Source organism: Bubalus kerabau, chromosome 2 (assembly GCF_029407905.1).
Source record: "Bubalus kerabau isolate K-KA32 ecotype Philippines breed swamp buffalo chromosome 2, PCC_UOA_SB_1v2, whole genome shotgun sequence".
NCBI lineage: Eukaryota > Metazoa > Chordata > Mammalia > Artiodactyla > Bovidae > Bubalus > Bubalus kerabau.
In genome coordinates this window covers 177,109,072-177,123,816 of record NC_073625.1, presented here as the reverse complement: position 1 = coordinate 177,123,816, position 14,745 = coordinate 177,109,072, and the positions used below count along the sequence as shown (strand labels likewise).

At 36.7% G+C, this 14,745-nt stretch overlaps 1 protein-coding gene across 8 annotated transcripts in view; it reads left to right on the top strand.

The window, feature by feature from the left end:
- ARMC8 (armadillo repeat containing 8) overlaps window positions 1-14,745 on the top strand; it is a 110,342-nt gene that overhangs the window by 52,715 nt on the left and 42,882 nt on the right. For 6 of the 8 annotated variants that reach the window (XM_055569578.1, XM_055569573.1, XM_055569575.1 and 3 more), the window contains 6 exons: window positions 763-843; window positions 3,442-3,517; window positions 3,614-3,704; window positions 5,331-5,391; window positions 7,720-7,920; window positions 11,074-11,169. In XM_055569578.1, coding sequence (XP_055425553.1) covers window positions 763-843; window positions 3,442-3,517; window positions 3,614-3,704; window positions 5,331-5,391; window positions 7,720-7,920; window positions 11,074-11,169 — 606 coding nt within the window. The remainder of the gene's footprint in view (window positions 1-762; window positions 844-3,441; window positions 3,518-3,613; window positions 3,705-5,330; window positions 5,392-7,719; window positions 7,921-11,073; window positions 11,170-14,745) is intronic. The other 2 variants (XM_055569579.1, XM_055569580.1) reach the window with 1 other exon arrangement.

Here is a 14,745-nt window from a genome sequence, read left to right as displayed (position 1 = left end):
TACCATCCTTGTTTGGCTTTAATTGACTTTTCATTATTTGAGTGGATGGGTGGGATATAAAAGAAATGAATTAAGTACTGGGAAAATTGAAGCCTTGCATTAACCTTTAGTCACTTTGAAGATCTTCAATAAATTGATTAGTAGAAAACAGAGTCAGTAAAGAATAAAATACCTGAATTTTCCTATTTCTTCACCTACTAACTCTAAGAAGTAGTAATTTTAAAAGAAATGAGAGAGAAAGAGAACTAAAACATGTTTACTTCCCAGTTACAGAGTGTTGTTTCCCACCATCCACTGCTCAGACCTCCCTGATGTGTTGAGGTAGCTTGGGCTCTGGTCCAGTTTCTCTTGCAGCTGATTAGTTTTAGACTTCCTCTGACTAAGTCATCAGTCTTAAGTTTTAAGAATGACTACACTGTCTCCTTGGGCATAGGGGATAAGGGTGTGCAAGTGAAATGCAAAATTTGGAGTGCTTCTATTGCTGTAATGATGAGGGCCAACGTCAGAATATTCTGTGCCCGCTTCCTTATTCTGGGGAGGTAAGGGGCCAGCGAGCCGTTCTAGAGAACTGAGATGAGAGGTAAACTGTGACAGCCCTTTGCAGGACTAAAAACAGTGTCTACCCTGCTCTTTGGGAATGGGTTTATACAAATGTAGAACTGAAAATCCTACATTGCAATGAATGTGGTTTTCCCCTTTTAAGTAAATGTATTATTGGAATGAATTATTACTCTTCTTAATGTATTTTCTCTTTTCTTACAGGGTCCAGATCATCAAACAATTTTATTTAACCATGGTGCAGTTCAGAATATTGCTCACCTACTAACCTCAGTATCTTACAAAGTAAGATGTTAAAAATTATGGCCTGATTTTTATGTTTTATTTTTGGTTTTTAGAGTCTTGGTCTGGAAAGAGGCCCACATATTTTGTTGTTTCTTTGATAGATATTGTGATCAAGAATCGTATTTTACCAGTAAAATGTTGTGAGGCATTGTTTTTTCTACAGAATGCTTTTAAAAGCAATCTACCTTGCTTTTCCTTTTTTTTTTTTTCTTTTTTTAGGATATGGTTGTGGTATAAATTGCTACTGAGTTTTACTTGTGATCATTAGTAATCTCTTCTGGTATGGTGTCAGTGCCAAAGTTGCATGTACCTTGAAATATGTAGGAGCACTGGCTCACTTGCTAGATTAGGAAAGACTTTGGATTGATTTCCTATTTTAAATCTTTATTTAACCACATTGACTCACACTTCCAGCATGGTGGTGGTAGTTTAATTGCTAAGTCATGTCCAACTCTTGCAACCCCATGGACTGTAGCCTGCCAGGCTCCTCTATCTGTGGGATTTCCCAGGCAGGCATACTGAAGTGGGTTGCTGTTTCCTTCTCCAAAACTTATAGCATATACCCACATATACATCAACATTTAAAATGTGTTCTATTTTTTATTTTGAGTTAAAAAAAAAATCAAGGGTTTTCAGGTGTGTTAATTTCTTTACTATCTTTTATATACAGGTAAGCAGTATCATGATACTCTGTCAGGCATTTAGTTAAAACTTTGATCGTTTCATTATTGTCCCACTGGTAAGTTGTAGCAAATATTGGGACGTTGTCTTTCTTGTGTCACATTAGAACTAAGTATGGTAGGAATTGCTTTTAGAGCAGAGAAGCAGTCGTTCTTGTTTTCTATCCATTTATGCTGATCCTAGTCTGCTGTTGTGGTCCTTAGCTTTATTGAAGGTATGGCCTGCTAACATGTGTTTTCCCTACCCCAGACATCCAAAGTTATTAATAGATCTTGGTGAAGATCTCGCAAGGGTAGGAATGGGGACTGGAACCAGCTTGAAACTAGCTAGAGGCAAGGGGAAGAAGTATATGCTAGAACTGCTTCCTCTGCTCTGCACAGAGCATTATAGGCTGAGACCAGTCAGCACTTACACATCAACAAACAGTTGCTGGGGTGGTGATCTACTGCTCGTCTTTTCCATCCTCTAGCTTCATTAATTCCCCTAGTTCTTCCTCCATTTCTTTCTTTTCTTTTCCACACTAGACTTCCTTATCTACTACGACAAGTTACAGGTTGTGGAAGGAAAAGGGTTTTGATAACTACTCTTGCCAAGGTTTGCTCCACTGACAAAGTGTCATGAACATATTCTAGGTTCCACCTGTGGGCTTGTGCTTGTGCTGCAGAGCATCACCCAAGTGAAGGACAGGGCTTCCTCACATCCCAGCTACCTATCCTGCCACTCTCAGGCTCCACAGAAAAACCTTAGTCAGACTTAGAAGTAAGGATTAGGTCATTTGGTGAAAACTGAACAGAAAGAATGAAAACTAACAACTTAATAAACTATGTTGTGTATGGTCAAAAATTTGAGCCTTGGTGTCATCCCAGACCAATTACCTAGTTTTGAGGTATAGTAGCATAATTCATGGAGAAGGAAATCGTAACCCACTCCAGTACTCTTGCCTAGAAAATCCCATGGATGGAGGAGCCTGGTGGGCTGCAGTCCATGGGATCGCTAAGAGTCGGACACGACTGAGTGACTTCACTTTCACTTTTCACTTTCATGCATTGGAGAAGGAAATGGCAACCCACTCCAGTGTTTTTGCCTGGAGAATCCCAGGGATGGGGAGCCTGGTTGGCTGCTGTCTCTGGGGTCGCACAGAGTCAGACACAACTGAAGCGACTTAGCAGCAGCAGCAGCAGCATAATTCATACAGGCTTCCCTGATGGCTCAGTGGTAAAGAATCCACCTGCTAATGCAGAAGATACAAGTTTGATCCCTGAGTTGGGAAGATCCCCTGGAGAAGGAAATGGCAACCCATTCCAGTATTCTTATCTGGGAAATCCCATGGACAGAGGAGCCTGTCAGGCTACTGTCCATGGGATCGCAAAGAGTCGGACATGACTTAGCAACCAAACAAAAACAACAAAACACAAATCATAAGTATTTCTAAAGTTGAATTAGTCCTCTTTTGAACTTTTTTATAACTTTCTTTCCTGTTCTCTTCCCCCACTTCAAACTATAAGAGTACTTTTTTTGGTCTTCTCTTCAGTTCTCTGGTTTGCAATTTGGGAAGAAGAAATGTCTCACTTGAAAAGCAATTAGTTATTATTGTTATTAAGTTCCCTTTGCCTTATCAACATTGTATTTTTTACAGCATTCTTTTTAAATTTGATTGGGATCTATCTAGTTCAGTTTTAGTTGCTACTTCTTTCCTGTTCTTTCTTTACCATTATTTCAAAATTAATTTTAACTTTTTATAATTAATTTTAATTTACTGTACTCTTCAGGTATACAAGTCTTATTTTTATTCCCTCAAACCCTTCCTTTAGTACTCTAAGCAGATTTAAATAGTTATTTCTTCAGAAGAGTTTAGAATCTGAAAGATTAAAATTCATATTTGCAAAATTAAAATAAATACTTTGTTTATTTTTATAGGTTCGAATGCAAGCACTGAAATGCTTCTCAGTTTTAGCTTTTGAAAACCCCCAGGTATCGATGACCCTGGTAAATGGTAGGCTGGAACTTTCAGTGGCACCTACATGATTTAATTTATGAACTTTGTAGATTTAAAAAATTCCTTACTCCTTGTTACTTGTTCTATTTCTAGTTTTGGTTGATGGAGAGTTGTTACCACAGATTTTTGTGAAGATGTTACAGAGGGATAAGCCCATTGAGATGCAGCTGACATCGGCAAAATGGTAAAAGTGAAGATGGTGTGGGAGAACGACACAGCTTTACCTGTCTACTGTGGGGAGAGAGACAGCGCTTTACCTGTCTACTGTGGACGGCCTAGTCAGCTCACTCTCAATCACCATCTTGTTTGGGGATTTTGAAGTTCGACAGTCATGGGATTATGTCATCTTCTTAAATGGTTATGAGTTTTGTACTCAGTTTGCATGCAGAACAAGAACTCTCATAACATCTAAGATTGCCTACAGGAAATTACTTCAGTACATTCCCTTCTCCTTGTATTTCAGTTGAAATAAGACAGAATTAGATCAGATTTAACCAACACAGATTATGCTAAGTATTGTCAGGAGAATATAAAGAAACAGAATTAGTTGAAGTTGATAACCAAGGCATGATTTCAGAGAATGTGACTTCTTTCTCTTTAGAAAAACAAAACAAAGATTCTCATAGAGACCATTTATAAAATAGTTATTTAAAGTTCTTATTAGCACAGTTCCTGGCTCATGTAAGCATTCAATACATGTTAATTCTGTAATTATCAATTCATTACCAGATAGAGTTAATACCTGTTGTGTAGGGTTCTGTGCTAAGTGAATGGTTTAGTTCCAATATTTAAGAAGCTAGGGCTCTAATATTTTGGCCCAGATGAGGAATTTTCAGTGAATCATCCTTGCATCATGAATTTTCTGTTTTCTATTTATGTATGTGGTTTGTATTTTTTGTTCATCTGCTTTTTGTCTTCAAAGCAGCATTTGCCTTTTTGTTAGTAAGGTAATGGTCTCATGCAACTGGCTTCAAACAACAATGCAGTAACAAATCTTAAGATAATGATAACAGTAATAAAGAATTTAACTCCTACAATATAAGTAAGGAATTTTACTGATTTGTTTAAAGCTTTCCCTCAAAGCCATAACATGGGATATTTTATTTTATTTTTTTCCCTCCTGAAAAGGAATCTAATTCAAAATGGACATTCATTAATTTAAGTGCTTAATATTCCGTACTTGCTTAGAGAGGAGAAAGTAATTTTATTCTTATTCAAAGTCAGATATAATTGTGAAGGTAAATTGTTTTTCAAAAGAACCAAATCATTAACTAATTCTCAAAGCCACTACTGTTAGCATCTGACTAGTTAGTTAATATCTTAGGGAGAGCTGTAAGTATTACAAGTTAAATGCTTCTTCTGTGATAATTCTACTGTTATTGGATTTGAAATATCCAAATTTAACCTCATTTAAACTTAGATACTTTGTTGACTTTATATTTTACTTAAAAATTTTTTCCTTTTTGTTGTGGAAAATTTCAAACATAAGAAGTATAGAGAAAGGTATAAAGGACTCAAGTGTGCCCAACACCTCGCTTTAATGTTTATCCACTCATTTGGCCATTTAATTTTGAAACAGTTTTGTAGGTATTTAAAAAGTATCTGGCTTACTGTCTGCATATATCAGATAGTTTTGTTTAATTAATAGAATCTCAGGTAAGAAAGTGTCAAAACCTTCTCCCTCACAATAACTAAGAGTAGTTGTCTTTTTTTCTCCTCTATAATATCTTAAAAGCAAGTAGAGTTTTTTTGTTTTTTTTTTTAATTTTAAAATACTAGCAAAAACTTACTTTCTGCCATCCTATTCCAGTTTAACTTACATGTGTAGAGCTGGAGCAATTCGGACAGATGACAACTGTATTGTATTAAAGGTGAGCTAATTGATTCTTCCTAAAAACATGTGAAAATTACCCAGCTATTTAAGCGTTGACTGTAAATATTGATATTCCTTTTTCCTTTTACATATTTATCACTACGGCATTTGAACACAGCAAGAAATAATATTAAAACATAACGCTCTTCAATGGGATGACTTGTAGTTTTTAGAAATGGGTTTTAGATGTGTTTTGAAAGTCAAAGTAAATCTGTACGTGTCAAATTTTTCACTTTTATGGTAATTAGAAGGATGTAAATACTATAAAAATATGTAAGATTCACGTTAAATAGAAAATATATTTTAATACTTGATTTTCATTGTTTTCAACACAGTTTTGTAGGCAAGCAGTTTGCTAACTCTTCAGATGAAGACTTAATTTCACCCTAATGGCAGATAATAAAAAGACATAATGAGAAAGAATAAGAAAATAACACTTGAAAGCAATCATCATTATTGTGGTGTGTCAGATGCAACTAGAACTCAGAAAAGCCCAGATGAAAGACTGGCCCTAAAAGTCCTAAGACCTGGATTCTGGTTTTAGCACTTCCACCAGTGACTGGGTTGGTAGCCTTGGGCACATCCCTTATTCTTTTGGTGCTTTAGAGTCCTAGTTATGAAAATGGGAGCAATAATTCCTGCTCATCTATCCCACAGAGTTGAGAATAATAATAATAATACATTAAATGCATTAAACTTCTTATTAACTCTAAAGAACAGAATAGCTGTAAATAGTGTGTCATTTTGTGAGTGTGAAATCTCTCATTATCTGTGTTCAAAATGAACCCAAGGATAAAAGACCATTAAGAAGATTAATGTTTCCTTTAGTCTTTGGTGAAGCAGACAGTTGATGTAATGAGATCTGAGGACCCCTAAGTAGGTAGCCCTGCATAGAGCACTGAGGGCTTCCACATCCTTACTTAACTGCTCTATCCCTACTTTTCTTTCTCATTGATAAACTTGTTTAATAGTATCTTCTTTGGATAGTAGTTGTGAGTATTAAATTCAATAATCCATGAATTTATGGTATTGAAAATGTTGGTAACTATTCAAAGGAAAATAAGAATAAGGCTTTCTTCTTGGAAGCCTAGGGTTGTATCTTAAAGATGGAACCAGCCTGATAAGAGATCAGTAGTGAACAATGAAGTGCTGAACTCTGTGGTAAAGCTATGATAGGAACTTAGAACAAAACATAGTTGACTGTGGCTGTAGAGGAAAGCTTCATATAATTCTAATGTTTCAGTTTCTATTTCCATATCAACCTTTAAAGTTAATTCTTCAGCCTTAGAAATATAAACATGGGATATTTTTAGTGAGAACCTAATGTAGGGCTTCCCACGTAGCTCAGTCAGTAAAGCATCTGCCTGCAATGTGGGAGACCTGGGTTCAATTCCTGCATCAGGAAGTTCCCCTGGAGAAGGAAATGGCAACTTACTCCAGTATTCTTACCTGGAGAATCCCATGGACAGAGGAGCCTGGCAGGCTACAGTTCCTGGGATTGCCAAAGTTGGACATGACTTAGCACTATCTTTATCTTTATCTTAAGGTAGGTTAATTACCAAGCCAAGATTTTCAAAGGACCTCAGAAGTAAAACTGATATCACAGTCATTCCAGGGAGTTCTTTGGAGAACCAAGGAACTGTGATTGGTACAGTTCACTTGGATTAGAGGAGAACTGGTAGAATCTGAGCAATTGGGAAGATCACTGAATTTTTAAAGCTGTATTTTGTTTTTGTAATCTCTAAACAAAAAATTGAAAGTCATCCCAGCCATATCACACTCATTAAGGAAAAGATTCTGGAGTAGGAAATGGCAACCCACTCCAGTATTCTTGCCCAGAAAATTCCATGGCGAGAGGAGCCTGGCAGACTGCAGTCCATGGGGTCACAAAGAGTCGGACACGACTGAGCACAAGGAAAAGATAGCATGCTTTTTCTATGGCAAAATTTTTCCTAATTAAACTGCTGAATTATTTTAGGTAAATAAATACATAGACAGGGCAGAAGCATCAGCAGTGATATATTAGGGATTCTTGAATGTCTTTTGTAAGGTTTTATGATAAAGCTTCAGTCTCATCAATCACAAAAGCCTAAAGTGCTTTGAATATATGTGAGTTTAGTGTGCCAGTGTAAATGATTAATGCACACTGAATTTTGTTTTTACATTCCAAAACAAATCCTTTTATTCTCTGAAAGTCTTTATTGAAATATTTGATTACCAACATGACTCCCAGTAAAAACCATTGGGTTAATTTAGTTACTGTATGATCTCCATCATGCTTTTTCCCTTTACCAAAAAAGCAAATAATTAATTTCACTCCTTCCAGACATTGCCTTGTTTGGTTCGAATGTGCAGTAAGGAGAGGTTACTAGAGGAGAGAGTTGAAGGAGCTGAGACACTCGCCTATCTGATTGAACCAGATGTTGAGCTGCAGAGAATTGCTAGCATTACTGATCACCTCATTGCCATGCTTGCTGATTACTTCAAGTATCCCAGCTCTGTGAGTGCCATCACTGATATTAAAAGGGTATGTTCTCTTTTCCTTTTCAGCAACTCGAGAGAGGGATTTTTAAAAAGATTTTCTTACTGTTCACTACTTTGAACCACTTGATAAATTACAGTTCAAAGCCCTTATAAATAAAGAAATCTTTTACTTCTGGTAAGAAAGATGATGTTGCTTTATGAATTTTTGAATTCAGTCTGTTAAGTTTTTTAGTAAGGAGGTAATCAAGAAATTTCATCCCTGATTCCCACCTAACCCCAAAATAGTAGGGTCTCTAAGCTAGGGTTATTGACATTATATCAACATCCTCATCCTTTTCAAGGTTCCAGAATCATCTCTGTTGCTATATTCTCATTCTTTAGAACAAAGATAATCTTCTGTTCCAGGAGACTGAGTGGCTTTATTTTACTCTCTGCCACTGTTTTTTCCTATCTTTTCTTCTAATTTTTGCCATCTCCTCTTTCTTTTCTGCAGTTTCATACTGTATTTTGGGCCTGGTAGTTGACAGTAAAGCACCACCTAACCTCTAGTTTGAAAGCATCAAAGACCAAATTGTGCTAACTTTTTCTCAAACTATCAGTGCCTTAGAATGGTAGATGTTCTTTTTGGCTTTGTTTTTCTCAACCTGTTTGTCATATGCACTTCTCTAAGCGGGAGAGATAAACATTCTGTTAGAGAAAGTTTATTTAAGGAGGTCATAGTAGAGAGAGCATTGCCTCTTAAATGGTAACCAGTACTGTTTCACATATGTGACTGTGTTTTTAATGCCACTGGTCCCAGTGGTAAATTTTTAAAACTATTCTTTTGACCTCTCCCCTGCCCTTGGGTTTCAAAAAACTTCATCTGGTAGGCAACTGTTCTTTTGGCATTTAACACTAAAAATAAAACAAACTATTAAGGGTATACCTTTCTCTGTCTCAGAAAGGGCCTAGAATAACTTTCATTGATATTTGTATTAATGTACTCTTCCCTTTATATATTAAAGTTTTGTGCCCACCCTTCCTTCAGTATAGCTCAGTTGATAAAGAATTCACCTGCAATGCAGGAGACCCCAGTTCAATTCCTGGGTCAGGAAGATCCGCTGGAAAAGGGATAGGCTACCCACTCCAGTATTCTTGGACTTCCCTTGTGGCTCAGCTGGTAAAGAATCCACCTGCAATATGGCAGACTTGGGTTCTATCCCTGGGTTGGGATGATCCCCTGGAGAAGGGAAAGGCTACCCACTCCAGTATTCTGGCCTAGAGAATTCTATGGACTGTATAATCCATGGGGTCGCAAAGAATCGGACACGACTGAGCCACTTTCACTTTCATTCCCTTCAATAGTATTGTTTTTCTGGCAGAAGTGGTAGGTTATATTGAGCCATCTTGCCTTGTCTGTTTTCCCTCTGACCACTTGCTCAAACTGACACAGTACTTCTCAGTACAAACATATATGAGCAAGTCCTAACTATAGCCTCATGAACCCCTTTAGTTGACCATCCCAGCAAGGCAAATAGAACACTTTGATGGATACGAGAGTGAAGAAACAGTTATAAGAACTTCTAGCCTACGTATGTGCAAAACTAACTGGTATATAGATTATCCCTTCTCCTAGGGTTTTTCCATCACAGTAAAACTGGAATAATAATGACTTTTAAAAATCTCCTAAACCTGAGTATTAGTTTGTTTTGTCATCTTTATTTTTGATACAATGGTTTCTGACATAGAAGTGTGCATACTAGACCGAAAAGGGACTTTTTGCATATTAATAAATGTGTGATTTTTACAATACTTTATTTAAGTCCAAGTCAGTATTCTAGTGAGTTATGACTGGAAAGTAGTTAAGACATAAGAACACATATTTTAGAACTTACACATCAAAATGAATATTGTATATTGGGAGATTCCTCCCATAAACCATCTGTGCCTGCTTTGATCAAGATATTTTTGGAGCTACGTTAAGAATTGCCTTTAGAAAAAAAAAAAAAAAGAATTGCCTTTAGAACCACCCCATCTGAGTTTCAGTTTTTTTTTTACTGTGGAGTTTTTGTTGTTGTTATTACTCTAAATGACATTACCCAGCTGGGTTTCTCCAACTTCACACACAATGACAATTAAAACTCTCTTAGTTGATGAAAATATGTTATTGTCAAGATTTGCTTGCTAGTATGCCATTCAGTTCTTTAGGAATTTTCAAAAGAGGGTCTCAGAATATTATGAACAACACCTATATCTTTGCATAAGGCTGAGGTTTTCCAAGGCAACTTATTTGGAAAAAGTTGCCATCATTTGGATGAATAAGTTATATCCCTTAGTTGTGAAATTATTTATTGATATGCCTTATAAATTTACTGGTTCATATTTAGTCACTGAAAGTGTCCTAAGAACATACTTCTTTTTTATCTTTTTGGTAGTTTGGTGATAAATCAGGTATTTGGAAGAACTGATAACTGAGAAAGCCAGTTATGCATGTGAAAGACAGCATTAATTATTTCTTACCAGTAATTTTAATAAATGTATCCCAAAAAAGTCTCCTGAAAACAACTCTCAGATAGCTGTAATAGACAGATACTAATGATTACCATTTTGTGTTGTTTATTAAGTATTTTTACAAAGATTTTCCTGCTTCTAAAAAGCGTTATAAATGCTGAAATTTGGCTAGCACTATTAATGTTTGGGAAAACCTTCTCAAAGATTGCAGCAGCACTCAAGTTATCAGCTGTGTTCTAGGTCTGGAAAGGCCTGCGTGTGCCGTGTTGGTGAGAGCGTTTCAAAGAGCTGGTGGGGAATTCTCTGGTTGTCCAGTGGTTAGAACTCCACGCTTCCATTGCTGGGGGCACAGAGTCAATCTCTGGTTGGGGAACTACGATTCCACATGCCATGGCCAAAAAAAACCAATTGGTGCAAGCAAGCATCGGTGCCACTAAAGAAACACTGAATTTTTAGGGCTCAAAGATCACAAAGGTTTTTCATATACCAGTATTATCACATTTTAGACAGAAGCAAACTGCAAGAATTCCAGGTCTTCCTGACACAGACCCAGCAAGGTCTTAGTCATATGTGAGCCAAACCCCAAAATAACCAGCACTAATATGTTAGTAGCTGTTAAGCATTTTTTTTTTCTTCAACTCTATTAGTTTTATTGAAAATTTAATTTGTGGACTGGGTTGGAACACATCTTTTTTTCCTCCTGTAGCTTGATCATGACTTAAAGCATGCTCATGAACTTCGCCAGGCTGCATTCAAGCTCTATGCCTCTCTTGGAGCAAACGATGAAGACATCCGGAAGAAGGTGAGTCTGGGAGAGGGGCGTCCCCCAGTCCTGACAGCCAGCAGGCAGGGAGTGACGTCAACCTGAAAGTCGTGGTGAAGAGCACTAACAGTGACTGTTTGAATATAATAAAACAGAGTGACTAAAGGCATAATTGAAGAATGAATGGGACCCGGATTTGGGGGGTTGTTTGTTTTTTTAGAACATAGAGTGGCATGGCCGTGCTGGAATGACAAATAACCGGCGTGCTTTTTTGTGTCATTAATATGGATTATTATGTTGCACATTTTTGCATGTGTTCTGATAAAAACCAGTTCTAGCACTGTGAAGCTTCAGATACCTTGAAAGACCTAACACTAGAATTGTAAATGTTATTTATGGAAATCCTTTCCAATGCCATTGAGAAATTCATATCTCTATTGTATATTGTTCTTTGATATGTGGCTTAGTTATGTTTTGATTTTTTTTGCTACTGTGCAAGTTTGATGTGAATAAAATCTTTGTGGAATAATGATTTTATGTTTAGTGAGTGGTCATCTGAATTTTCCAGCTCCCAAAAAATGTATCACTGATATAGCACCTTATGTTATTGCAGTCTAGTCCAACACTGAGCTCATGTTCTTCATGAGAATAGTTCTAAGCAGGGAGTAAAGTATTGTAAGCTCTGATCTGGCTCCCTCTGCAGACCAAAATGCTGGAGCTTACTACACACAATAATGTATAATCTAATAAATTATACACAAGACTTTAGGAACATCAGTAAATTAATTCATATATTCTGTCTTGATGAACCATAGCAGAAAGCAAAATGTGGCAGTTTACTCAATCTTCCCATCCTGTATATTGGTATTTTAAGGAGCCCTGAGAAAGAAATCACAAGTGTTGGGACTTTAACATGATTTAGAGAGGTAATTTGGGCTTGTAGAGAGAGAAGTATGTAATTAACTATAGGTTTATTAAAATAAATTGGACCACTGTTGGAGATAATTGAAATTAATAGCAGTAAGATTAGATATATAAGTAGCTTTGATTTAAAATCTGTGCAGAAAACACAACTAAGCTGAATGTTTTCCATGTACCTCAATTTAGTTCAGTTAACAAGATGTTTTTGACTTGATATGTTTTAGTAAATATCTATGAAAATCCTTTTCAACACCTCTAAGCTTTAATTTGTAAACTGTTACTTCAAGGCAGACATACTAGTGATACGATATTCCCTCTGTCTAAGCATGATTTATGGATATTGATGTTCATATGTTTCATTCAGTTTAGGAACATGGTATGTTGCCAAGGGGAGAGGCTTCTATGGCAATTCATATAGATAAAACATTTTAAAAATTGACATGGACTATGTAACTTAAATACATAATGATTTGTTTGGGGATGGTTTAGTAGGGCCCAATGGAAAGAGAAGTATTTTACCCATTCTTTTAGCTCAAGAAGGCCATGCCATGGACTGAAAGGGAGATAGATAGATGGACCATAATGAGGGGAAATAGGATGTCCATTTGTACTTCTTTGTACTTTTTTGTTAATAAACTATTGTTTTGGAATTAATGACTTTAATTTGTGATATCGTGTTCTAGAAATACAACATAACAGTCTGGTGATTAGTAGTCTAAACTTGTATTTATAATGTGTATAATTTCCTGGTAAGGCTAAATCCTGATAATTGCTGTAGAAAGATGACAAATAAAGAATAAGTTATAATTATTATAGTTTTTTTTGTGTGTGCTGAAGAAAAGATACTGTGGTATGCTGATGTAATGGGGATTCTATAGAGTTTTTAGGAAGATATTTAACTTCTGGGGAATTAAGTGAATAATTTACAGTTCATAGCAACTACTGAAGAGAGAAATTGTAAACTGAAAAATATAAAATAATTTTGTGATAAAATCTGCATGAAAACAGTTCCTAGTGGAGAATTCTTATTTTCAGTGTATAAAAAATGATAAATGATAACTCTTCCTTTGAATGCATTTATTTCTATTCTATTTTTTGTTGAAATAATTATTTGGATAGATTTTTATTTACTTTCTCTCTGAAATATTTATTTACTTTTTGCACTTATGCCTTAATGAGCTTTGATTGTATTTCATTTTTTGGTGTAGATTCTTGAAGTACAATGTTTATTATTGTTTTATTTTTGATGCAATTTTCATACATGCCAAGATGGAATTTTAGTTTACTGAGTTAATGAGTGGGTAATCTCTGAAAGAGATTTCAAGGACTGTAGACCTATTTCCACCCCCTCCTTTTCCCTCACCCCAAATAAAAGCAACAAAAAGGCTTTATGTTTGCTCCAGGATACAAATAAGAGGTGTTCAATTGGTCTGCCCTTTAAATTGAAGATAGGAATGCGATTCAATAAATATAGGAAGTAACATATATCCCATTGCCTTTTTATGACCAGTTAAGGAAATGAGGCAGAATGAAGAAGAGAAAACTAGACCAGAGAACTAGAGACAGTGAGAGGTATACACAGAAGTAAAGGAGAAAGTTACAGGCCTCCTCTCTTCATGGAATTATGGCTCTCTCTATCTTACTGCTTCTAAAGACCTCTTAAGGCCTGCTGTGATTTCATTTCTTGATACCTTCTCTCTGGGCCACACAAAATTAAGCTGAAGACTGAATATGATCTATAGGTCAGAGATGTACCAGTCCTGCTTTGAAGCAGTGTTGGTGTGTTCCCATTAAAAGTAACTGTGTAACAGTCCCAGAACCTCATAAGCACTCAATGAATATTGTTGAATGAATATATAGAGAGAGAAATATAGAAATGAAAATGCAGAAATCATATGCAGAGTGACATTTCCTTTAATACCTCTGGATCTTTTGGTATCCTGTGCAGAGCAAAGTCGGTATCCTTATTCCTAGCTTGGCATCCGTTATCACTCTGTGGCATACCTACAAATTTCCTGATTTCCTGTGGTGTCCTGTCAGTGAAAGAGGGTGGAAAGTGTCCTGCGGTGAAAGTGGAAACCATTACCATTAGCTGTGACGTGAAGAGGGAGAAGAAGCCCAAGAAAAGATGAAGGACCGCTCAGCTTGACAGCAGATGTGGACTGGCCATATTAAACTTAGATAATTCACGATTTTGTTTAGAGAAAGCAAGGGCAGAGTAGGAATTGAGAGCTCGGTGAAAGAAGGGTCCAGAGCACAATAGCAGTGCCTGCACTGACAACTATGCCAGGTAAAAATGAAGTAAAATGCCAGGTAATCTTTGCCATGGGGAAAGTCTAGTTTCTAATGATAACCTTTACCACATGCTGCTGCTGCTAAGTTGCTTCAGTCATGTCTGACTCTGCAACCCCAGAGACGACAGCCCACCAGGCTCCCCCGTCCCTGGGATTCTCCAGGCAAGAACACTGGAGTGGGTTGCCATTTCCTTCTCCAATGCATGAAAGTGAAAAGTGAAAGTGAAGTCGCTCAGTCGTGTCCGACTCCCAGCGACCCCATGGACTGCAGCCTACCAGGCTTCTCCGTCCATGGGACTCTCCAGGCAAGAGTACTGGAGTGGGGTGCCATTGCCTTCTTCTTTACCACATAGTAATGCTGACTAAGAAGTATAAGTTCAGTTAATGGGATGGTAACAAA